Source organism: Coregonus lavaretus, assembly GCF_964263955.1.
Source record: "Coregonus lavaretus genome assembly, contig: HAP1_SCAFFOLD_489, whole genome shotgun sequence".
In the NCBI taxonomy this organism is placed as follows: domain Eukaryota; kingdom Metazoa; phylum Chordata; class Actinopteri; order Salmoniformes; family Salmonidae; genus Coregonus; species Coregonus lavaretus.
Genome location: NW_028162170.1, coordinates 47540 through 72147, shown reverse-complemented (window position 1 = coordinate 72147; position 24608 = coordinate 47540). Strand labels below are relative to the sequence as shown.

At 43.9% G+C, this 24608-nt stretch overlaps 1 protein-coding gene across 1 annotated transcript; it reads left to right on the top strand.

The window, feature by feature from the left end:
- Window positions 1–1354: 1354 nt before the first annotated feature.
- LOC311119509 (uncharacterized protein) lies at window positions 1355–22545 on the top strand (the record flags this gene model as incomplete). Its single annotated transcript, XM_084194186.1, has 5 exons — window positions 1355–1369; window positions 21050–21262; window positions 21650–21728; window positions 22006–22120; window positions 22395–22545. 5 exons carry the CDS (start codon window positions 1355–1357, stop codon window positions 22543–22545), a joined length of 573 nt encoding a protein of 190 aa, XP_084050312.1.
- Window positions 22546–24608: the final 2063 nt, after the last annotated feature.

Sequence of the window (24608 nt, the reverse complement as noted above, 5' to 3'; positions counted from 1 at the left end):
AACATGAAATTTGTGGTGTTGTTGAAAAACGAGTTTTAATGACTCCAACCTAAGTGTATGTCAACTTCCGACTTCAACTGTATGTCTCCTTTACTATGTGACTAGCTCTCAGCACGTCTCAGATATCACTGGGGTAATAGAATAGGACTACACTACAAAAAGACTGAAAAGGAAATTGAAAGTGATGTCAGACAGATGACAGGAGGGATATTGTAAAGACATCAGCTCTGGGATACAAAGTCTCATCTTCTCAGAACTGGAGTCATAATATTTCACTTTACTGCTGAGGGTGCAGAGTGTTAAACACACACGCACGCACGCACGCACGCACGCACGCACGCACGCACGGACGGACGGACGGACGGACGGACGGACGGACGGACGGACGGACGGACGGACGGACGGGCGGACGGGCGGGCGGGCGGGCGGGCGGGCGGACGGACGGACGGACGGACGGACGGACGGACCACCAGTCAGAGACCACTATGATGACACAACAAATGATGACCACCAATCAGAGACCTCTATGATGACACACCAAATGATGACCACCAATCAGAGACCTCTATGATGACACACCAAATGATGACCACCAATCAGAGACCACTATGATGACACACCAAATGATGACCACCAATCAGAGACCACTATGATGACACACCAAATGATGACCACCAATCAGAGACCACTATGATGACACACCAAATGATGACCACCAATCAGAGACCACTATGATGACACACCAAATGCGTTTGATGGATCCTTTTTGTGTTCTTCTAATGCCTCTTAAGGGGACAGTAATCAAAATGTAACTGAAAGTAATCAGATTACATTACTGAGTTTGGGTAATCCAAAAGTTACGTTACTGATTACAATTTTGGACAGGCAACAAGTAACTGACATCATCTTCTGCACATCTATCACTCCAGTGTTAATACTAAATTGTAATTATTTTGCACTATGGCCTATTTATTGCCTTACCTCCATAACTTACTACATTTGCACACACTGTATATAGATTTTCTATTGTGTTATTGACTGTACATTTTGTTTATCCCATATGTAACTCTGTGTTGTTGTTGTTTTTATCGCACTGCTTTGCTTTATCTTGGCCAGGTCGCAGTTGTAAATGAGAACTTGTTCTCAACTGGCTTACCTGGTTAAATAAAGGTGAAATAAAACAAAAAAAAACTGTAACACACACTATATTACAAACAAACACGATGAAACACTGCCACCTAGTGCTCATTAAACAGTTTAGTGGTATGAACAGACGCACTCTTGAACCATTCTATTGTCTGGTATGGACTTTAATCTATGGATTAATCTAAAATCCAAAATCAATGTGTAATCTATGGATAAAGATCAAGTTTGAGTAAGATAGTATCTCTCTCTCTCTCTCTCTCTCTCTCTCTCTCTCTCTCTCTCTCTCTCTCTCTCTCTCTCTCTCTCTCTCACTCTCTCTCTCTCCAGTCTATCTCTCTCCAGTCTATCTCTCTCCAGTCTCTAGAGAGAGAGAGAGAGAGAGAGAGAGACTGGAGAGAGAGAGACTGGAGAGAGAGACAGAGAGAGAGAGAGAGAAAAAGAGAGAGAGAGAGAGAGAGAGATGGCGAGAGAGAGAGAAAGAGAGAAAGAGAGAGAGAGATGGCGATTGAGAGAGAGAGAGAGAGAGAGAGAGAGAGAGAGAGAGAGAGAGGGGGAGAGGGAGAGGGAGAGGGAGAGGGAGAGGGAGAGGGAGAGAGAGAGAGAGAGATGGCAAGAGAGAGAGAGAGAGATACTATTCAAAAAATTTCAAATAGAGCAGCAGCTAATGAAAAAATGAGTTTTTAGAGTGAAGTACATCGGAAAAAAACCAAAAGAAAACTGCAAGACTGAATAAGAGACAAAACAAGCAACAAACAAAGAAGAAAGGCTTTTGAAAAAGTAACTATTTTTCATAAAACTGTAGTTATCTTAGCTAGCTGAATTGTTTACCAGTTGCTAAGCAGTTGCTAGGGACTCTCCTGGAAGAAGCTAGCTAGCTAACAAAGAATATCTAGTTAACTGAAGAAAAGAAAGACAAAATAAGACAAAATAAGGACAGAAGACAAATGACATCAAAGTTAAACAGTCCTCTAAAAGACACAAGAGAGAATAATACAAGAAACAACGCTTCTATTGCAACATTGTGTGAAATTGTTTACCCACCAGACATCCAGACGGAGAAAGCTAAGAAAAGTTTCAAAGGTTTGATGATGGAACAGAACCATGAATGCCTGTTTGCAGATCTTACCAGTTGCAAAACAAGAGCAAATGTAATATTTAATACCAAACAAGGGCACATATGAAAAAGGGTTATTTGCAACAATTTCCCTTTCTCAAAAAAGAGAGGCATCAGCCAAGGATGTCAGATCAGCATTTTTGAAGAAGCTGACAATAGCAACACGTATTAAACAGTAAACTTATATAATAATGGAACTGTATTGATACAAGGCAATGATTCAAGCCTCCAGGATTTTGAGAATATGTTTGCTACCCTAAAAGCAGAAGCTAAACTCATCTCAGAAACTGAGGAAAAAGTCAATGAGGGAGATGGAGAAAAGCAGGCCCCAACGGTCTCTGTGACACAGCAAGAAGCCCTCAGTGTCCCTCTACCTACCTCACCTGCAGCAGACAAAGCCAAGGACATGCCTACGACACCAAGAACACCTGCTATGCAATGTTTCCACAACACCCTCTCTCTAATTGAAGCAGAGGTCATATAATTCAAAGAGAGGGAGGAGGACACTGTCCAGAAACTAAAAGAAGAGATGAAACAGTTCAATCAGACAAATGATGACCTCAGAGACCATCTGAGCACAACAAGAAAGGAGCTAGAACAAAGAGAGAGGTACATTGAGACCCTCAACCAGCAGCTAGTCAATATGTCCTCTGCATCTAGAGAACATGTCCACCAGCCTGGTACAACACAAGCAGAACCTGAGACCAGCATGGCCTCCACCACACAGCCTGATGACACTGCACCCGCCTACCAGTCTGCTCCAGTCCAGATCAGCCAACCAGCATCCCACTCTGCTCTAGCCCAGGTCAGCCTACCTGCTTCCCAGTCTGCTCCAGCACAGTGTGCTCCAACCCAGGTCAGCCAACCAGCAAACCAGTCTGCTCCAACCCAGGTCAGCCAACCAGCCTCCCAGTCTGCTCCAGCCCAGGTCAGAATACCAGTCTCCCAGTCTGCTCCAGCCCAGGTCAGAATACCAGTCTCCCAGTCTGCTCCACCCAGACAGTCACCCACAACTGCAATCATTATTGATTCAAATGGGAAGTTCTTAGTCCAGGAAAGATTATTCCCTAGACACCAGGTGTATAAGTTCTGGTGTCCTACAACTGAGAGTGCAATGCAGCTACTCAGTCAGACCAGGATTGACACCCCCGACAACGTCATCATCCACACTTCCCAGGAAAGTTGATCGAAAAAATAAATCAACAGATCACTGTGGACTGTGCCTCACTGCTCAACGGCTCACCACCCCACTCTGACATGTGAACATTTATACGATAATGTACATCTTGATCAGGACAGTATCAGAACCTTTGCCAAAGACCTAAAGGATGCAACACTTGGCAGGGACCCACACACCCATCACCTCAGCAACAGAGCCCCCCCCCCCCCCCCCCCTCCCCCCGCCCCACCTTCTGAAACAACAGTACCCCCACCATCCCCAAGAGAGAATAGCCAGACACGGCTTATTACAGCACAGCTCTACAAGACCAGGCCCAACACAGCACAGATTTACCAGACCAGACCCGCCTCAGGACAGCACGACCAGACCCGTCCCATCACAACACAGCTCTACTAGACCTGGCCCATCACAACACAGCTCTACTAGACCCGGCCCATCACAACACAGCTCTACTAGACCTGGCCCATCACAACACAGCACTGCCCACTACTCCAGGGTCGGGCAGAACACTGTCCTTCAGAGAAGTACACCACATGATGCAGTCCACACCATGTATCATTCAGATCATCAGCCTACATATGCTGAGGTAACCTCTGGCAAAAGACACCTAGAACTATCAGAGATTGGAGAGGTGCGCCAACTACTGCATCTAATATGCATACTACTGGGATAAACAGACCCTTTCATTCACACGCACGCACACACGCACACACACAGACACAGGGTTGCAGATTGCTTTGTACTTATTTTTTGGGCCATTCTTATTAATTTGTTTACAACTATCCTTTATTTTAATGCCACTGGTATTTTAATAATAGTGATGTGTAATGGTGTGTGTGTGTGTGTATGTGTATATGTATGTATATATGTGTATGTGTATATATGTATGTATATATATATGTGTATGTGTATATGTATGTATGTACAGTGGGGAAAAAAAGTATTTAGTCAGCCACCAATTGTGCAAGTTCTCCCACTTAAAAAGATGAGAGAGGCCTGTAATTTTCATCATAGGTACACGTCAACTATGACAGACAAAATGAGAAAAAAAATCCAGAAAATCACATTGTAGGATTTTTAATGAATTTATTTGCAAATTATGGTGGAAAATAAGTATTTGGTCAATAACAAAAGTTTCTCAATACTTTGTTATATACCCTTTGTTGGCAATGACACAGGTCAAACGTTTTCTGTAAGTCTTCACAAGGTTTTCACACACTGTTGCTGGTATTTTGGCCCATTCCTCCATGCAGATCTCCTCTAGAGCAGTGATGTTTTGGGGCTGTCGCTGGGCAACACGGACTTTCAACTCCCTCCAAAGATTTTCTATGGGGTTGAGATCTGGAGACTGGCTAGGCCACTCCAGGACCTTGAAATGCTTCTTACGAAGCCACTCCTTCGTTGCCCAGGCGGTGTGTTTGGGATCATTGTCATGCTGAAAGACCCAGCCACGTTTCATCTTCAATGCCCTTGCTGATGGAAGGAGGTTTTCACTCAAAATCTCACGATACATGGCCCCATTCATTCTTTCCTTTACACGGATCAGTCGTCCTGGTCCCTTTGCAGAAAAACAGCCCCAAAGCATGATGTTTCCACCCCCATGCTTCACAGTAGGTATGGTGTTCTTTGGATGCAACTCAGCATTCTTTGTCCTCCAAACACGACGAGTTGAGTTTTTACCAAAAAGTTATATTTTGGTTTCATCTGACCATATGACATTCTCCCAATCCTCTTCTGGATCATCCAAATGCACTCTAGCAAACTTCAGACGGGCCTGGATATGTACTGGCTTAAGCAGGGGGACACATCTCGCACTGCAGGATTTGAGTCCCTGGCGGCGTAGTGTGTTACTGATGGTAGGCTTTGTTACTTTGGTCCCAGCTCTCTGCAGGTCATTCACTAGGTCCCCCCGTGTGGTTCTGGGATTTTTGCTCACCGTTCTTGTGATCATTTTGACCCCACGGGGTGAGATCTTGCGTGGAGCCCCATATCGAGGGAGATTATCAGTGGTCTTGTATGTCTTCCATTTCCTAATAATTGCTCCCACAGTTGATTTCTTCAAACCAAGCTGCTTACCTATTGCAGATTCAGTCTTCCCAGCCTGGTGCAGGTCTACAATTTTGTTTCTGGTGTCCTTTGACAGCTCTTTGGTCTTGGCCATAGTGGAGTTTGGAGTGTGACTGTTTGAGGTTGTGGACAGGTGTCTTTTATACTGATAACAAGTTCAAACAGGTTCCATTAATACAGGTAACGAGTGGAGGACAGAGGAGCCTTAGTTAGTTAATCATTAGTCTAACAGTTGTTTTTCATTTTATTGTTTTCATTTATTTTATTTCTCACATTAAACAGACATTTGAGAAGGATTTGAGAAGCGAATTGCTTGCAGTTGTACCTATGACACACAGACACACTAAAGCTGTACAGTGTAGTTAGAAAAGTCAGTTTACATTATTTGCAGATGTGTTCCCTTTTATTTACAAATCGAAAAATGTAACATTTGAAATGAATGTGACAGAACAGTTAAGCCAAGAGTTCCTGTGGGAGTCTTCTCCTTCAGTCTTTTTGCCTCCTATGCCTCGTTTCCCATTAGATGGGATTTTCCCAATGCCAACTTCACCTGAGACAGCCACTATCCAGTGTCATGTGTTGCTGAATTACAGATCTCGCTATCCCAATGTCGCTGCTGTCCATGGTGCTGAAATATCCAATCTCGGCTATTTGCATACATAGGACCATCCACACTTGACACCACACACACAAGTTAATGCTTTTTCTCTCACACACTTTTGAACATTGCACAACCTGCAACAAGACACTGAAACAACACTTAATTTCAAGTTTGTTTTTTTCTGAATAAGATGAAATCAATGTGTGGAAGGAGATTGGACAATGTATAGGCATTCCCTATAGCTGTTTTTGACTGGAGCATGATCCGATTGCTTTGTTTGAGCCAGAATGGAAATTTGGTCTGAGAAACGACGCCCATTTTAGCATGACTATTTCAGACAAAATTAACTTTATGTTATATGTAAAAATATAAATAAGGCAATGTTTATATGTCACGCCCTGGCTCTGGGGACTATGTTATGTTGAGCCAGGGTGTGTAAGTCTATGTTTGTATATCTATGTTGGCCTGAGTGACTCCCAATCAGAGGCAACGAGTGTCAGCTGGTTGTCTCTGACTGGGAGCCATATTTAACTATCGGTCTTTTCACTTTGTGTTGTGGTTTCTTGTTCCGTTAAGGTTTGTTCGTGTTGTAACCTTAGACGTCACGCATCGTTGGTTATTGTTTTGATCGTGTTGATCAGTTAATAAATATATATTATGTTCACCTTCAACGCTGCGCATTGGTCCTCTCTCGTAGACGAGCGTGACATTATATGACCCCCTTTCAAACAGTCACTTATTTATCACTTTCTTGCAGATATACAGTGCATTCAGAAAGTATTCATACCCCTTAACTTATTCCAAATGTTGCTTTCTTACAGCCTGAATTCAAAATGGATTCAATTATAACATTTTCTCTCACGCAGCTACACACAATACCCCATAATGACAAATTGAAAACACGCTTTTGAAATTTTTGCAAATGTATTGGAAATTACATACAGAAATATCTCATTTACATAAGTATTCCCACCCCTGAGTCGATTAAAGCTGTGTCTTACTTGATAAATCTCCAAGAGCTTTGCACAACTGGATTGTAAAATATATGCATTATACTATATATAGACAGACATTTTTTTTTTGCCATAGGTTTTCAAGCCGAATTAAGTCAAAACTGTAACTAAGCCACTCAGAAACATTCAATGTCGTCTTGGTAAGCAACTCCAGTGAATATTTGGCCTTGTGTTTTAGGTTATTGTCCTGCTGAAGAGGGAATTTGTCTCCCAGTGTCTGTTGGAAAGCAGACTGAACCAGGTTTTCCTCTAGGAATCTGCCTGTACTTAGCTCTATGCCGTTTATTTTTATCCTAAAAAAGTATCTAGTCCTTGCCAATGACATGCATACCCATAACATGATGCAGCCACCACCATGCTTGGAAATATGAAGAGTGGTACTCAGTGATGTGTTGTGTTGGATTTGCCCCAAACATTAGGCTTTGTATTCAGGGCATTAAGTTCATTTCTTTGCCACATTATTTGCAGTTTTACTTTAGTGCCTTATTGCAAACACAATGCATGTACAGGTTTCCTTCTTTTACATTTACATTTTAGTCATTTAGCAGACGCTCTTATCCAGAGCGACTTACAGTTAGTGAGTGCATACTCTGTCAATTAGGTTAGTATTGTGGAGTAACTACAATGTTGATGATTCATCCTCAGTTTTCTCCTATCAAAGCATTAAACTTTCTAACTGTTTTAAAGTCACAATTGGCCTCATGGTGAAATCCCTGAGCGTTTTCCTTCCTCTCTGGCAGCTGAGTTAGGATGGACACCTGTATTTTTGTGGTGACTGGGTGTATTGATACACCATCCAAAGCATAATTAATAACTTCACCATGCTCAAAGGAATATTCAATGTCTGCTTTATTTGTACCCATCTACCAAAAGGTGCCCTTCTTTGCGAGGCATTGGAAAACCTCCCTGGTCTTCATGGTTGAATCTATGTTTGAAATTCACTGCTCGACTGAGGGACCTAATAGATAATTGCATGTGTGGGGTACAGAGATTATGTATTCGTTCAAAAATCACTATTATTGCACACATAGTGAGTACATCTAACTGATTATGTGACTTGTTAAGCACATTTTTACTCCTGAGCTTATTTACACTTGCCATAACAAAGGGGTTGAAAACGAATTGATTAGATTACTAGATACTAGACTCTGTCAATATGTTTTTGGAAGTGGCTCTGCATTTCTTGCATACATATCATATTTATGTAAGGATTATGATGACTTTCTAAAAGGACAAAGCTGTTTATGTGTGTTCCCTTGTCTCCACTGTCACCACATCCCTCGATGCGTGCAAACAGAGCATCTATATCAGGGATGGGCAACTCCAGTCCTCGGGACCTGATTGGTGTTACACTTTTTCCCCAGCCCCAGCTAACACGTTTGACTCTAATAATCAAGTGCTCATGGGTTTCAGTTTAGAATGCAATAAGTTTAATCATCTGTGTTTGCTAGGGATGGGGAAAAAGTGTGACACCCCTCCGACCCCCAAGGACTGGAATTGTCCATCCCTGATCTATATGGTACAACCAGTACCAGACCTGAATGAATGTGTCTGTTTTGAATATTCACGGAGACAGAATGATGTGGTTGATAGCAGAGACGTCATGCCCAAAGGGGGCACAGGGTCACTTGCCCCCTCAGATTTGTGATGTTTAAATTTGTCTTGTTATATTTTCTCTGTCATACTACTAACCATGAAGTTGGCTTTAGCTAGCCCAGATAGGATCCCAATCTCCCAACCTAATAACTACACTGAACAAAAATATAAACGCAACATGTAAAGTGTTGGTCCCATGTTTCATGGGCTGAAATAAAAATCCCAGAAATGTTCCATTTGCACAAAAAGCTTATTTCTCTCAAATTGTGTACACACATTTGTTTACATCCCTGTAAGCAAGCATTTCTCCTTTGCCAAGATAATCCATCCACCTGACAAATATGGCATATCAAGAAGCTGATTAAACAGCATGATAATTACACAGGTGCACCTTGTGCTGAGGACAATAAAATGCCACTCTAAAATGTGCAGTTTTGTCACACAACACAATGCACAGATGTTTCAAGTTTTGAGGCAGCGTGCAATTGGCTTACGGACTGCAGGAATGTCCACCAGAGCTGTTGCCAGATACGTTTATGTTAATTTCTCAACCATAAGCCAAGGCGGCTTTAGAGAATTTGGCAGTACTTCTAACTGGCCTCACGACTTCAGACCACTTGTAAAGCAGCGTATGGGCGAGCTGTTGGCTGATGTCAACGTTGTGAATGCCCCATGGTGGCATTGGGGTTATGGTATGGGCAGGCATAAGCTACGGACAATGAACACAATTGCATTTTATCGATGACAATTTGAATGCACAGAGATACCGTGGGATAGTGTACGTGCACAAAGTGAGTTTGTAACATGTATATCATTCTTGCTTGTAGTTCTTTATAGTTACTACCATTGCCTATTGTAAGTTGCCTCTCTGTGTTTTACTGTGTTGTGTAATACTCCGCAGGTAGCATTATGCCATTAATACAGCCCTTCCTTTGTTAATAGCGTTGTTGCTCTACTTGTGCTATCAGTTATTGTGCATATTCATTACCCCTGTTATCTGTCCATTACAGGACCACTATCATTCCACTACCTTTCCATGTCCATTTCATCCGTTTGTGTCAATAAAGTATCCTTGGATGTAACTCTGAGGTTGCCTTATTCCCCTCTTACCGAGGGAGGTGAAAGCGCAACCTGGTCTCAAAACATTTAAAGGCAAAGGGTGGCTACTTTGAAGAATCTCAAATCTGAAATATATTTTGATATGTGTAACACGTTTTTGGTTACTACATGATGCCATATGTGTTATTTAATAGTTTTGAAGACTTCACTATTATTCTACAATGTAGAAAATACACAAGACACAGAGGAGGAGAAACTATCCAACACCCTGGGAGAGAGAACGAGTGACCTCAGTCGAACTCATAGCCAGAAAGATGGGTTAGATACAGGAGAGGAGGAGGTTACCCCGGATGCCATCACCCCTGCTCCTGTGATCAGGCCAACGGGCAGGCGGAGCGAGAGGTCATAGTGATAGTGATTCACACCCAGAGAGAGACAGACAACCCATACAACCTCTTGGCTGAGATTAACCACACAGAGGTAGAGGTAGAGGGCCTTCAGGGCAAGCCAGTCAGTCTGCCTGCTCTGATCCTCAAGTCAATTGTATTTAAATTCATATTCATTAAAGATTTTTAGTCAAGACTTGAAAAGTGCCATTTATTTCAAATGATAATTATTCAGTGTCTGCAACCCTCAAGAACCAGGGTGAGTCTGGGTCCCCCTTTAACTGGGCAAACACAACTTGCATATCGTCATAGACTAGGCGGAAACGTTCATCTTTTAACTTTGCTTAAATAAAACAATGCATTTTTCATAGTGAGCAAGAGTTTTCTATGATGATTAAAGTTTTTTGGTCGCGCCCTCCACTTTTTTGTCAAATAATACATCTAAAAAAAATGTAATAAGTTAATTATTAAAAGCATTAAAATTGGGATTGGGATGTTTCCCACTTATTTATACAACCTACTCCACAAAGTTTAGAGAAATGTTCTGAAATTAATTAAGAATTAAACAGAAGAAAATCAGAATTGAAGGCAACTATAATGCAAAGAATTTAATGGTCTATGGTTCAATCCTGTTTCTGGTCTAATGAATAATTAATATTGTTCCTCCTCTTCCTTGTGGCAAGCGCAGCAGCACACTGCCCTCCAAAGCCTGCAAAAAAAACGCCGGACTGCCCCTTTCCTCGCCCTGCATGGAACATCCAGGGTCACCTCCTTGGTGACGTGTGGGGTGACGTCCAGGGTGACCACAGCAACATCCTCTGGAAAGGGACAAAAGTGGGGCAGAATGTAAATAAATGCAAACCGTAGGTTCTAAACACTGGCCAGTTGAATGGGATCTTTTATTTCAGCTCATGAAACATGGGACCAACACTTTACATGTTATCATGATGAACGGCACCTGTCAGAGTGCTTTCTATAAGTCTTACTCACCTGCTTGGATGTCAGATGGCAGAGTGGCGTAGACGGCCACCATGAGAGGCTTTTCTTCAGGTGTGACGTCCGCAACCTCCAAGAGTGAAGAAGCAGGGTATTTATCTGTGTTAGGGGTGAGGTCCAAAACCTCCAGCTGAGAACAAGCCGGATCTGCCTCTGTGTTAGGGGTGATGTCCACAACCTTCAGGTGGGTAGAAGCCGGGTCTGCCTCTGTGTAAGGGGTGATGTCCACAACTTCCAAGTGGGACGAGACGGGTTCTGCCTCTGTGTTAGGTGTGACGAATACAATCTCCAAGTGGGAAGAGACGGGTTCTGCCTCTTTGTTAGGGGTGATTTCCACAACCTCCAGGTGAGAAGTAGCCGGGTCTACCTCTGTATTAGGGGTGATGTCCACAACCTTACGGTGGGAAGAAGCCGGGTCTGCCTCTGTGTTAAAGGTTATGTCCACAACAACTAGGTGGAAAGAAGCCGGGTCTGCCTCTGTGTTAGGGGTGATGTCCACAAGCTCCAGGTGGGAAGAAGCAGGATCTGCCTCTGTGTTTGGGGTGATGTCCACAACCTCTAGGTGGGAAGAAGCCAGGTCTGCATCTGTGTTAGGGGTGATGTCCACAAACTCCAGGTGGGAAGAAGCAGGATCTGCCTCTTTGTTTGGGGTGATGTCCACAAGCTCCAGGTGGGAAGATGCCGGGTCTGCATCTGTGTTAGGGGTGATGTCCACAAACTCCAGGTGGGAAGAAGCAGGATCTGCCTCTGTGTTTGGGGTGATGTCCACAAGCTCCAGGTGGGAAGAAGCCGGGTCTGCCTCTGTGTTAGGGGTGGTTTCCACAACCTCCTGATAGGAAGAAGCCGGGTCTAACTCTGTGTTAGGGGTGATGTCCACAAGCTCCAGGTGGGAAGAAGCCAGGTGTGCCTCTTTGTTAGGGGTGATGTCCACAACCTCCAGCTGAGAAGAAGCCGGGTCTGCCTCTGTGTTAGGGGTGATGTCCACAACCAATGGGTGGGAAGAAGCTGGGTCTGCCTCTGTGTTATGGGGGATTTCCACAACCTCCAGGTGGGAAGAATCCTGGTCTGCATCTGTGTTTGGGGTGACAATTAAAATCCTGATTGGCTTTACTACTACAAGGCACCAGGATGTCATGACAAAAGGCATATGTCAGAGTGTTCTCTATGAGTGCTACTCACCTGCTTGGATGTCAGCTGGTAGTGTGGCGGAGACGGCCACCACTAGGACAGGGGGAACTGGCAGGGTGTCTGCAGTAGGCTGGAAGTAGCTTTTCACCTCGTCCGCCACAAAGGCACAGACAGAGCTCATAAAAAAAGGGGTTGTGAGGTCATCCAGGGAGAAGGACTGGCTGATTCTCCCAAGGATCGACCTCACAGAGTCAAAAGTAGCAGCCCGGGAGAAAGGGGTGTGAGGAGAAGAGGCCTTCAACATGCTGGAGAGCTTCTCCCCTACGGCCACCACCATACTCACAGCCATCCCGCTTAGGAGGATGGGGTGATCTGAATGGCCTTCCTCTGGCTGAAGCCACAGGGCCAGGAGGATCCTGGGCACCAGCTCCACCACCACCTGGGATGGGCTGAGCAGGTTGCTACAGGGCTTATTGGACAGCTTGTCCTGAATGCTCCTCACAGCTCTCTCCATGATGATGTGGACCTTGGGGTCGCTGAAATCAACAAAAAGCAGCAGAGAAAGCTAAACAATGTGCAATGTTCACACAGAGAACACTGCCCTAGTTTTTTTCTGCATAGCTCCAGATGTGTAGATGAATGGAGCAAGCCGTATGCGGGGCAGTACATGGAACTCACATGTCAGCGCCAGCTGGAGAGGTGGGGTGCATAGAGCGGCGGAGCTTGCAGACAGCCTTGTGCTCCATGTCAATCATTTTTAGGCAGGTGTTTACTTCCCATGTCTGCCGTAGGAAACAGGAAGTCCCATTAGTGTAATTTCACAACAGATATATTCTGCTGTACTAACTAGTTGTTGAAAGGCTAGAAAAGAGCTCACTGACTGATAGTCTAAGTCTCTAACTCTCATTCTCTTACCAGCCGAGCGAGTTCGTTCCCCTCCTCCAGGGTTTCCTTCCACACCCTTCAAATAAAACACAAAGCATTTCAACTTTCCTGGCTTCCTATTTATCTGTTGTTTATTTTACCCACACCTCCTGGAGTGCTGCTGGTGACAGAGAATGGCAGTGAAGGTGAGAGCTGACGTGGTACTCACCTCTCCCTAAGGGATTTTTTGCCCTGAGACACCAGCCAGTCGCTCATGTGCTCCATGGTGACATGGGGCGAGACCTGGCCTCGACTCTGGAGCAGCAGATAGTGGACCATGAGCTTCTTCTGCAAGATGAGGTAAGGTGTGAGACCGTGCCACTAAAGACCATATAATGTGCTTTCAGAAGGGCCTCTCGTAACATTTCACAACTGCTCATGTCTCACAATTTGCAAGTGATATTAAGAACTCTTATGACCATCTTCTCTAAACTGTCTTGAAATAAAACTCTTGTTTTGGGATTAAATCTATCTCTTTCTTTCTGTGGTTACTGTTTTTGTGGGATGAATCTTACCTGTTTATTGTAATATGCTTCCTCCCAGCAGGCCTGCAGAGTCTGAAAATAAAGGCTGCTTCTACAGAATTCCTTTGAAGATAATTAAAATAAGTATGCTTTATTAGGTACATTATGCACATGCATTTACAGTATGCCAAAAGGAATATCTCCTAAAATTACCTTAGTGGGACCATAAGTGAACTCAGGAATGCTCCCAATCCTATCCATGGTCAGAGGGGGACGAAATGCAGCGCTATAAATATACGGGATGCTCTAGAGATAACAGGAATTACTTAAAGTCGCGAATGATCAATGCCTGTGGAATCGTCCAATTTGCTGCGCTGAGAATTGAGTTGTAGGCGATATTTGGTTATGTTTGGCGCAACATACATGTTTACATTCTATTGCCATGGAGAAATTGAGTTTCTAGAACCTGTTTTCTTCTATATCTTTATTTCGTGAAATATTAAGATCTTTATTTTGTCATAATGTGTATATGAGGACGTTGGAGCCCGTTCCGATTCATGACGCGGTTATCCAGGTGCAAGTTGCATAGACCTACTAATCAAACCTTGGCTTACAAGTTAAATTAAATTAGTATATATGCCTATACAAATCTATTGACCACATCCATTTAAATCAATGATTGTCAATTGAAAATCTGGTTGTTGTGTTATCCTGTTGTGCGTGTCAGGTGTCCTCTTAAGCACGTTATTCCAATATTTCCTAGAATTGACGCAGGTTACACTTTTGCAAAACTACTCGGTTAAAAATAAGAGCATGAATGACAATAAAGGTATGACTTGAATTATATGTGTAGTAGTGTGATGTTGTTCCCCTAGATTATGCACCAAATTGCACACAAGGACAGTTCAAGTAGGCCAGGTCAAGAGGGGATGTTAAAAAGTTAATAATAATAGTAATTCAATGTGGTTTCTTTATTTAATTACAGCTCCATAGCTAATGTTATTTTTTGGTGTACAAACATTTTTATGTATCTATATTGTTAATACACCTAATTGTAAAAGTTGTGTATATTTTGGTTTGGTCCATCGCGGGTTATCTGTATTTATGTACCCTCTTATTGTTCTCTTTTGCCTGACCTTCAACTAGCAAGGTATGTTGTCCTTGGCGCCGTAATTTGTCGATATAAAACTGTGGTAAAGTTACACAAAGTGCTGTTACGCAACTACAGGTTTTGTTACAATGTGGACAATATAAAGATGTATGTTAACAACTTTCACCGAGCTCGCTAATTAGGGTACCTATTGTAACTCGGGAGTATTTGGGGCAGTGTTTGAGTGAGTTTCTATGTGCTCACGCAGGTGCCCGAGAGCTGTGGCTGCACCAAGGGCTAAACTATTGTGTGTTGTCTCTTCGTGTACAGGTATGTAATTTATTTTGTCAGAATTATGTTGTATATCATTTTACTTGTATTGTATAGTGTGTTGTTAGGCACTGAATGTGTGCATGCAGCACCTGTTCTCTTTTGCCTGACCTTCAACTAGCAAGGTGCCCGAGAGCTGTGGCTGCACCAAGAGCTAACATATTGTGTGTTGTCTCTTCGTGTGCAGGTCGAATAAAAATTATCCAACCATCAGAATTCCAGTTGTGGCAGTGTCCTAATTACGTGACCTGCCGACTGGTCAGCTCAAGCCGACCGCCGGAGCTGTGCATGTGGATGAGGTGCACGACCTGCGCATGTGAATTTGTTGATGGCTTACTGTAAGTGAATATATACTGTAAACAGTGAAAGTGAATGTAGCATATTCATTAGATACAGGTATTCGTGCTTATTTGTATGTTTTGGATGAATTTGTTTATTGCATTTTTTTGGGGGGGGTATTTGAATGCACTAAATGCACCCGTGTTATGCTGGGGATTTTAGTGTGGGTAGAGGGAGGGGTGTCCTTCCATTTACACCAATTGTACAGTCAGCTCCTGGGAGTAGAGCGTTTGCTAGTCCTGAGTTTGCAAGCACTGGGAGGGGTAGGCTGTTTGTTCCACCTGACCAGGGTATCCCACCTCTGTCTTTTGATGTACCATCATCCACAGTACTCGGTGATAATGGGACGCCTCCGAGTCAGCTTAGTGACCTTATTAAGCAGATTGGTTCAGAGATAGGAGAATCTATCAGAGCGAGTTTACTGCAGCCTGGGGTTTCAAGTCTTTCTCCTGCCCGTCCCCCTCACCAACCCCAGCAGTTTCCCCTGCCTGAGCAGTGTGGGTCAACCTTTATTGATGCGTCCAAGCTGAATCTGGTTGTGAAGTCAGATGTTAGTGCTCCACCTCTTTTTAGGGGTGATGGCTCAGATAAGTACTCTGTCCTGGAGTGGGAGGAGTTAATGGAAGTCTACCTAGAGAAGAGGGGTTACACTGGGTCTGGGAATGAGATGAGGATTCCTAGTCAATGAACTTGTCATAAATCAACATAGGATAGGCCCTCTTCCCCCCCCCCCCCCACAAGACTCATATATATATATATATATATATATATAGGAAATGTAAGCAAGGGTTGAGCTTCTTCAGTTTGTGTCACAAAGTGGATAAGTTTCTGTGTCCCTTTCAGAGTGAGTGACACATTTACTTTATATAGTGTACCAAGAGTTGTTCCCTCGCTTACGGCCATACCAGCCTGAATACGCCCGATCTCGTCCGATCTCGGAAGCTAAGCAGGGTTGGGCCTGGTTAGTACTTGGATGGGAGACCGCCTGGGAATACCAGGTGCTGTAAGCTTTTTGTCCCAGTAGAGCGTGCTCTTGTGTCATGGAGCAACTGCCTTTTATTTATCACCCTAATAATATCATGGATTGTTATTGGACTAAATGCAGTTTGTGTGCTGCCCTGCCCTGCCCTGATCAAATCAAATAATGGACAGTGCGTTTCCCTCAAAATATAGGCAGTACATGCAATCTTAGTTTTTAGTCTAGGAGACAGTCAATGTCTGTAGTCCATTAGGGCACTATAAAATCCCTTCAATGTTTTGCCTGATTCCGTTAATTCCCAAGTTCCCTTTTCTCCGTTTAGATTTCCCCGTTGACCGTTTGTCCCTGTTTTGGCAGGTTTTCGCTCTCAAAAGTACACCTTTTTAATAGCAAAACAGCACAATTGGATGTTCTATGTCCACAACAATGTTTAAACCCTATCAGGTGACCATTTGTGAGGTCTGGGAAAAATGTAAGACATTTAGATTTTGGGGTGTAGTTACCCTTAAATGCAAGCGTGCACCAGGAAGAGACCTTTGTTTGGTTAAGCGGTGTTGCTGTAGAACAAATGGCCACTGGAGTGATGCAAATGATCACGGTATAATTCTGCCAGGCAGGCATAGGCTACTTTGTAGTTAACATTTACTTGCGAAGGTTTTGGGGAAAGCCATTCCTTCCCTACCAGAAGAAGGTTATCATTAGCATCATCGCTAACGGCTACACAAAGTGTAGACATACTCGCGCACCGCACACATGCACACAGACAGGGGCATTCCTGTGCCGTTTCAGAAAGTTCATGGAAATACGAATCACTGATGCATTTTGTTCATGTCTTATGATTGACTTGGGCAAATGAATGTGTTTTCTAACAAGTTGAATAGATTTAGTTGATTTCTTACTAATAAGTTCAATAAATGTTTGAATATTGTTGAATTTCGGTTTAATGTCTGGATTCCGTGATTCGGTCCGCAACGCTTATTTTATAGGGCCCTAGTCAATGAACTTGTCATAAATCAACATAGGATAACGATATTATAACCGCGATTGATAATAGACAGTACTGTGCAGCCGTCTTCATCGACCTGGCCAAGGCTTTCGACTCTGTCAACCACCGCATTCTTATTGGCAGACTAAATAGCCTTGGTTTCTCAAATGACTGCCTCGCCTGGTTCACCAACTACTTCTCAGATAGAGTTCAGTGTGTCAAATCGGAGGGCCTGTTGTCTGGACCTATGGCAGTCTCTATGGGGGTGCCACAGGGTTCAATTCTTGGGCCGACACTTTTCTCCGTGTATATCAATGATGTCGCTCTTGCTGCTGGTGACTCTCAGATCCACCTCTACGCAGACGACACCATTTTGTATACATCTGGCCCTTCATTGGACACTGTGTTAACAAACCTCCAAACGAGCTTCAATGCCATACAACACTCCTTCAGTAGCCTCCAACTGCTCTTAAACACTAGTAAAACTAAATGTATGCTTTTCAATCGAACGCTGCTGGCACCCGCCCTCCCGACTAGAATCACCACTCTCGACGGGTCTGACCTAGAGTATGTGGACAACTACAAATACCTAGGTGTCTGGTTAGACTGTAAACTCTCCTTCCAGACTCACATAAAGAATCTCCAATCCAAAGTTAAATCTAGAATCGGCTTCCTATTTCGCAAACAAAGCCTCCTTCACTCATGCTGCCAAACATGCCCTCGTAAAACTGACTATCCTACCGATCCTTGACTTCGGCGATGTCATTTACAAAATAGCCTCCAACACTCTACTCAGCAAACTGGATGTAGTCTATCACAGTGCCATCCGTTTTGTCACCAAAGCCCCATACACTACCCACCACTGTGACCTGTACGCTCTTGTTGGCTGGTCCTCACTACATGTTCGTCGTCAAACCCACTGGCTCCAGGCCATCTATAAATCACTGCTAGGCAAATCCCCGCCTTATCTTAGCTCATTGGTCACCATAGCAGCACCCACCCGTAGTCTGCGCTCCAGCAGGTATATCTCACTGGTCATTCCCAAAGCCAACACCTCCTTTGGCCGCCATTCCTTCCAGTTCTCTGCTGCCAATGACTGGAACGAATTGCAAAAATCTCTGAAGCTGGAGACTCTTATCTCCCTCACTAACTTTAAGCATCAGTTGTCAGAGCACCTTACCGATCACTGCACCTGTACACAGCCCATCTGAAATTAGGCCACCCAACTACCTCATCCCTATATTGTTATTTATTTTGCTCTTTTGCACCCCGGTATCTCTATTTGCACATAATCTCTTGCACATCTAGCATTCCAGTGTTAATACTATTGTAATTATTTTGCACTATAGCCTATTTATTGCCTTACCTCCATAACTTGCTACATTTGCACACACTGTATATATATTTTCTGTTGTATTTTTGACTTTATGTTTTTTTACCCCAAATGTAACTCTGTGTTATTTTTATCGCACTGCTTTGCTTTATCTTGGCCAGGTCGCAGTTGTAAATGAGAACTTGTTCTCAACTGGCTTACCTGGTTAAATAAAGGTGAACAATTATTTTTTTTTTAAATAAGTTTGCAAATGTGATGATGCATGGAATGCTTGATATTTTTCATGGAGAAAATTAGCTTCCCCAAACTTGAGAGCAAGACTGGCCTAAACGCGCTAATGTTTTCCTTTGCTAATGTCCGTCCCGCCCCCCTGTCAGCTGTCAGTTTTGTCGATGACCACGTACATAAGACACGCCAATCACCGACACCTGAAGTTCCATGACCATCACAGCCCTAGTTGTATGCTTGAGTTTGTTCAGAGGAGGCTTTGAATAAAATCCGATCTGAGTGTGAAATGCCTTACTGAGGGTAAATGGAAGCTCCTCTTGTGCCCGGCTCAGCCTTATACAGTTTAAGGTACTTTACCGTATCCATTTCAGTAAGGCCAGATTGTCCAAATTCTACCCAAATATTGATGGTACATGTGACAGGTGTAAAAGCTCCTTGGCGGACTTGACCCACATGTTCTGGTCCTGTCCCCGTCTGGCAGATTATTTGTCCACTATTTAAAACCCTTTCTGAAGCATTTGATATAAAGTTGCAGCCTAGTGCAGAAATTGCTATTTTTGGAGTACCAAACAACAATCCTTCTCTGACCAATAGACAGCTAGATGCCATTGCCTTTGCCTCCATGTTAGCCCGCAGAAGGATTTTATTGGATTGGAAATCTATCAATCCTCCCTTAGCCTCTCTTTGGCTCAAAGATCTGAAGCTGTTCCTAAAATGAGAAAAAATGAAGTTACCATTCGAGGGTCAACCAACTCATTTTATTCCTCCTGGGACCCGATGATATCCTATTTTGAACAGCTCCAAACACTTCCTCCAGATTAGTACTCTTGGCCCCACCTTGAGATTACTGCTATATAGGCCTATAAAATCACTTAATCACCTGAAATTGTTAGGCTATTACATTTTTGCTTGAAGTAACGTTGTTGTATACTTTTGTTTTGTTTTCTGACATGTAACTCAATTACTTTCCCTTTCTTTTTAAATGTGTTTGGAGGCATTCTGGGGGGAGGGGGAGGTCAAAGGGGGACTAAAAGGGGAGAAATGTACCATGTCTTTACATGTTATCTTTCATTCATTGTGAATACAAAATATATAATTTTAAAGGGAAGGCTTTGAAGCCAGATTTAGCGGATTTTGCTGTTTAGTTTTCCTCAACCTGTGTTTTGTTTCTCTCTCCTCTCCCTGTTAGATGGTGAGGCTGCTTCTCTCCAGAGGAGCCAACATTAATGCCTTTGACAAGAAGGATCGCCGAGCAATCCACTGGGCTGCTTACATGGGTGATGAGTTTACCACATCATTTACATTCTGACTAATGTCCTTTATACCAATGAATGAATGAATGAATGGACTGTGTGTTAGTCTCACAGCTCAGCTGTATGAGCCACGTCTAGTGTGTTATTATGTCAGAATCATGTACTAAGTAGGTTGATTAGATGTTTTCAGTTGTACTAACATGATGTAGGTGTTGCTTATGGTGCTGTGTACCACTGTAAACTAATCTATCTCTCCCTCTCTCTGCCTATCTCTCTGTGTTTGTATCTCTGTTTCTCTCTTAACCCCCTTACTATCTCCCTCCCCTTCTCTCTCTCTCGCTCTCTCTCTCTCTCTCTCTCTCTCTCTCTCTCTCTCTCTCTCTCTCTCTCTCTCTCTCTCTCTCTCTCTCTCTCTCTCTCTCTCTCTATTTATCCCTCCCCCTCTCTCTCTACCATAGGGCACATTGAGGTGGTGAAACTGCTGGCCTCTCATGGATCAGAGGTGTCCTGTAAAGACAAGAAGGCCTACACCCCTCTCCACTCTGCAGCCTCCAGTGGAATGATCAGTGTGGTCAAGTACCTCCTGGACCTTGGAGTGGATGTGAGTCAACACGCATTCAAATGTGTAGTCACTGTTCAATTACAACTCAATGAAAATACAGAGCTCTAGTGGGTTGGCGAATGATTTCCTTTCAAGTAATGAAGAGATGGAGGTTGGAGCCAGTGTTTTGGGCCAGGGGGTTTTCAGAACCAAGTGACCTGATCAGGAATGTATTGTTTTGTTTCCCCCCCCCCCCCCTCTCTCTCTCCACTCTTTTCCCTCCCTTGCTCCCTCCAGATAAATGAGCCCAATGGTTACGGTAACACCCCCCTCCACGTGGCATGCTACAACGGGCAGGACGTGGTGGTGAATGAGCTGATCGAGTGCGGCGCCAACGTGAACCAGGTGAACGAGAAGGGTTTCGCCCCACTCCACTTCACGGCCGCCTTGCGCCATGGGGCGCTCTGCCTGGAGCTGCTGGTGGGCAACGGGGCCCTCGTCAACATCAAGGTGAGGAGACCGGATGACCAACACTGTGTCTGAACTAAATAACACCCTATTCCCTATGTAGTGCACTACTTTTGACCGGGGGCCCATAGAGCAAGGAGCCGTGGTGACACTGGCTGTGTCCCAAATGGCACCCTGTTCCCTTTATAAGTACACTACTTTGGTTCAAAAAGTAGTTCACTATGAAGAGAATAGGGTGCCATTTGGGACGCACACACTGACGCAGCACATGGCTTAGTATTTGGCCCTGGTCTACATTCAAATACCAATGGAATAGGCCTAACAATGCAAACTAAATGCAATCAAGCGCTCCTCCAATACGTGTTTGATTTTGCCTGTGGTCAGCAGCACAGACTGCCGTGTGAACCATCTTTGTCTTTCTATCTGCAGAGTAAAGATGGAAAGACCCCCCTCCACATGACGGCCATCCACGGACGCTTCTCCAGATCTCAAGCCATCATCCAGAATGGTGAGTCGCTGTGAATGCTCTCAACTGAATATATATGAACCAGTAGGCTCTTCAGCATTGTCTTTTGTCTTCAAACCATGATTCACTGGCACAGAGCAATGTTACTTGCAATGTGGTTGAACATGAAGCTTCATGAGGCCTCTAGGGTCAAGTGGTTGACGTGTGTGTGTCTGTGTGTGTGTCTGTGTGTGTGTCTGTGTGTGTGTCTGTGTGTGTGTCTGTGTGTGTGTGTGTGTGTGTCTGTGTGTGTGTGTCTGTGTGTGTGTGTGTTCTGTAGGTGCTGAGATCGACTGTGAAGAAAATAATGGAAACACACCCCTGCACATCTCTGCTCGCTACGGCCACGAGTTACTCATCAATACACTCATCACGAACGGAGCTGACACAGCCAAGTGAGAACACACACACACACAGTTTCCAGCAATAATGCAACATGCATCTGCAATTCTGTCATTGACCGAATTCCCGCTTGGAGACTATGCTCAACACATTGTGGTGTGTGGGGGGTTGATAGACAGGGCATTGCAGCATGCTGATGTGTTGATCTGCTGTGGGGTTTAATGAGGACTGTGATGTGGTGCTGTTTCCAATCTTAGCTGAATCAACTGTAAGTCACTCTGGATAAGAGTGTCTGCTTAAAGTCTAAAATGTAAAAATGTGTTGCAGGCGAGGCGTCCATGGGATGTTCCGCCTCCACCTGGCTGCTCTCAGTGGGTTCTCTGACTGCTGTCGGAAGCTCCTCTCATCAGGCTTTGATATAGACACCCCTGACGACTTTGGAAGGACCTGTTTACATGCTGCAGCAGCTGGAGGGTGAGTGGACTGGTCCAGGCTTTACACCAAGGAATATTTAGTTCATGAACTGGAAAGCCACCAGAAAGAACAAACACATATTCACACTCTTACATTTCACATTGTTTAGCAGTATAAAAAAATCGTATAGATCATTAGTGCGGTATCATTTCTGTATATTGTGGTTCCATGCCATGGTGGTATTGACTTGCGCTCTGGTCTAAATTGTCTTTATATCTTCTTGAAAGAGAAGCCTGCAAACTGCTCATGCTAGTATCACTTTTTATTATTGCTTTTATTAGCATTATAAAAACAGTGATACTAGCAAGAGCAGTGTACGGGTTTCTCTTTTCTTTAAGGTTCTCATTGTTACCATCCACCTGATAGCTCAGATGTGAAAGGGCCTTTCTGAACTTGATATCTTGTTACCATCCACCTGATAGCTCAGATGAACGAGAGCCTTTCTGAACTTGATATCTTGTTACCATCCACCTGATAGCTCAGATGTACGAGAGCCTTTCTGAACTTGATATCTTGTTACCATCCACCTGATAGCTCAGATGTACGAGAGCCTTTCTGAACTTGATATCTTGTTACCATCCACCTGATAGCTCAGATGAACGAGAGCCTTTCTGAACTTGATATCTTGTTACCATCCACCTGATAGCTCAGATGTACGAGAGCCTTTCTGAACTTGATATCTTGTTACCATCCACCTGATAGCTCAGATGAACGAGAGCCTTTCTGAACTTGATATCTTGTTACCATCCACCTGATAGCTCAGATGTACGAGAGCCTTTCTGAACTTGATATTTTGTTACCATCCACCTGATAGCTCAGATGTACGAGAGCCTTTCTGAACTTGATATCTTGTTACCAGGAACCTGGACTGTCTGAATCTGCTGCTCAACACAGGGGCAGACTTCAACAGAAAGGACAGCTTCGGAAGGTCTGTCTGTGGCATCAAATAACTTTCATATGTGATCTTTATGATAATGGGGAATATAGTATAGGGGCATATAGGAATTATTATGAGAAATATTGGGCGGCAGGTAGCCTAGCGGTTAAGAGCGTTGGGTCAGTAACCGAAAGGTTGCTGGTTCAAATCCCCTAGCTGACTAGGTGAAAAATGTGTCTATGTGCACTGCAGCAAGGCACTTAACCCTAATTGCTCCTGTAAGTCGCACTGGATAAGAGTGTCTGCTAAATGACGTAAATGTAAAATGTAAATGTTATACAGCTCCAATAAGCTGTTTCTGTTGTTGATGTTGAATGGTTTCTGTGCGTTCTTCTAGGAGTCCTCTGCATTATGCGGCAGCCAATTGTAACTACCAGTGTCTGTTTGCCTTGGTGGGGTCTGGGGCCAGTGTGAACGATCTGGATAAAAGGGGTTGCACCCCGCTCCACTACGCTGCTGCCTCCGACACAGACGGAAAGTACGTCTCACACCTCTCTTACTGTTGTGTGTGTTGTGGTGCCATGACCTTTCACATTTCATTGTAGTCTGGAGAGTATGTTGTGGTGCCATGACCTTTCACATTTCACTGTAGTCTGGAGAGTATGTTGTGGTGCCATGACCTTTCACATTTCACTGTAGTCTGGAGAGTATGTTGTGGTGCCATGACCTTTCACATTTCACTGTAGTCTGGAGAGTATGTTGTGGTGCCATGACCTTTCACATTTCACTGTAGTCTGGAGAGTATGTTGTGGTGCCATGACCTTTCACATTTCACTGTAGTCTGGAGAGTATGTTGTGGTGCCATGACCTTTCACATTTCACTGTAGTCTGGAGAGTATGTTGTGGTGCCATGACCTTTCACATTTCACTGTAGTCTGGAGAGTATGTTGTGGTGCCATGACCTTTCACATTTCATTGTAGTCTAGAGTATGTTGTTGGCCGTGTTTGAATGCATACTAGTGTTAAAATCTGCAGTGTGAAAGCTTGGCCACGTCTCCTTTGGGAAAGTGTCTCTGCTTGCTTATCTGTCTGTCTTGATGTTGGTATAATGATTAGTGAACTCTTGACCTCTGACCTCTAGGTGTCTGGAATATTTGCTGCGAAACGACGCTAACCCAGGGATCAGGGAC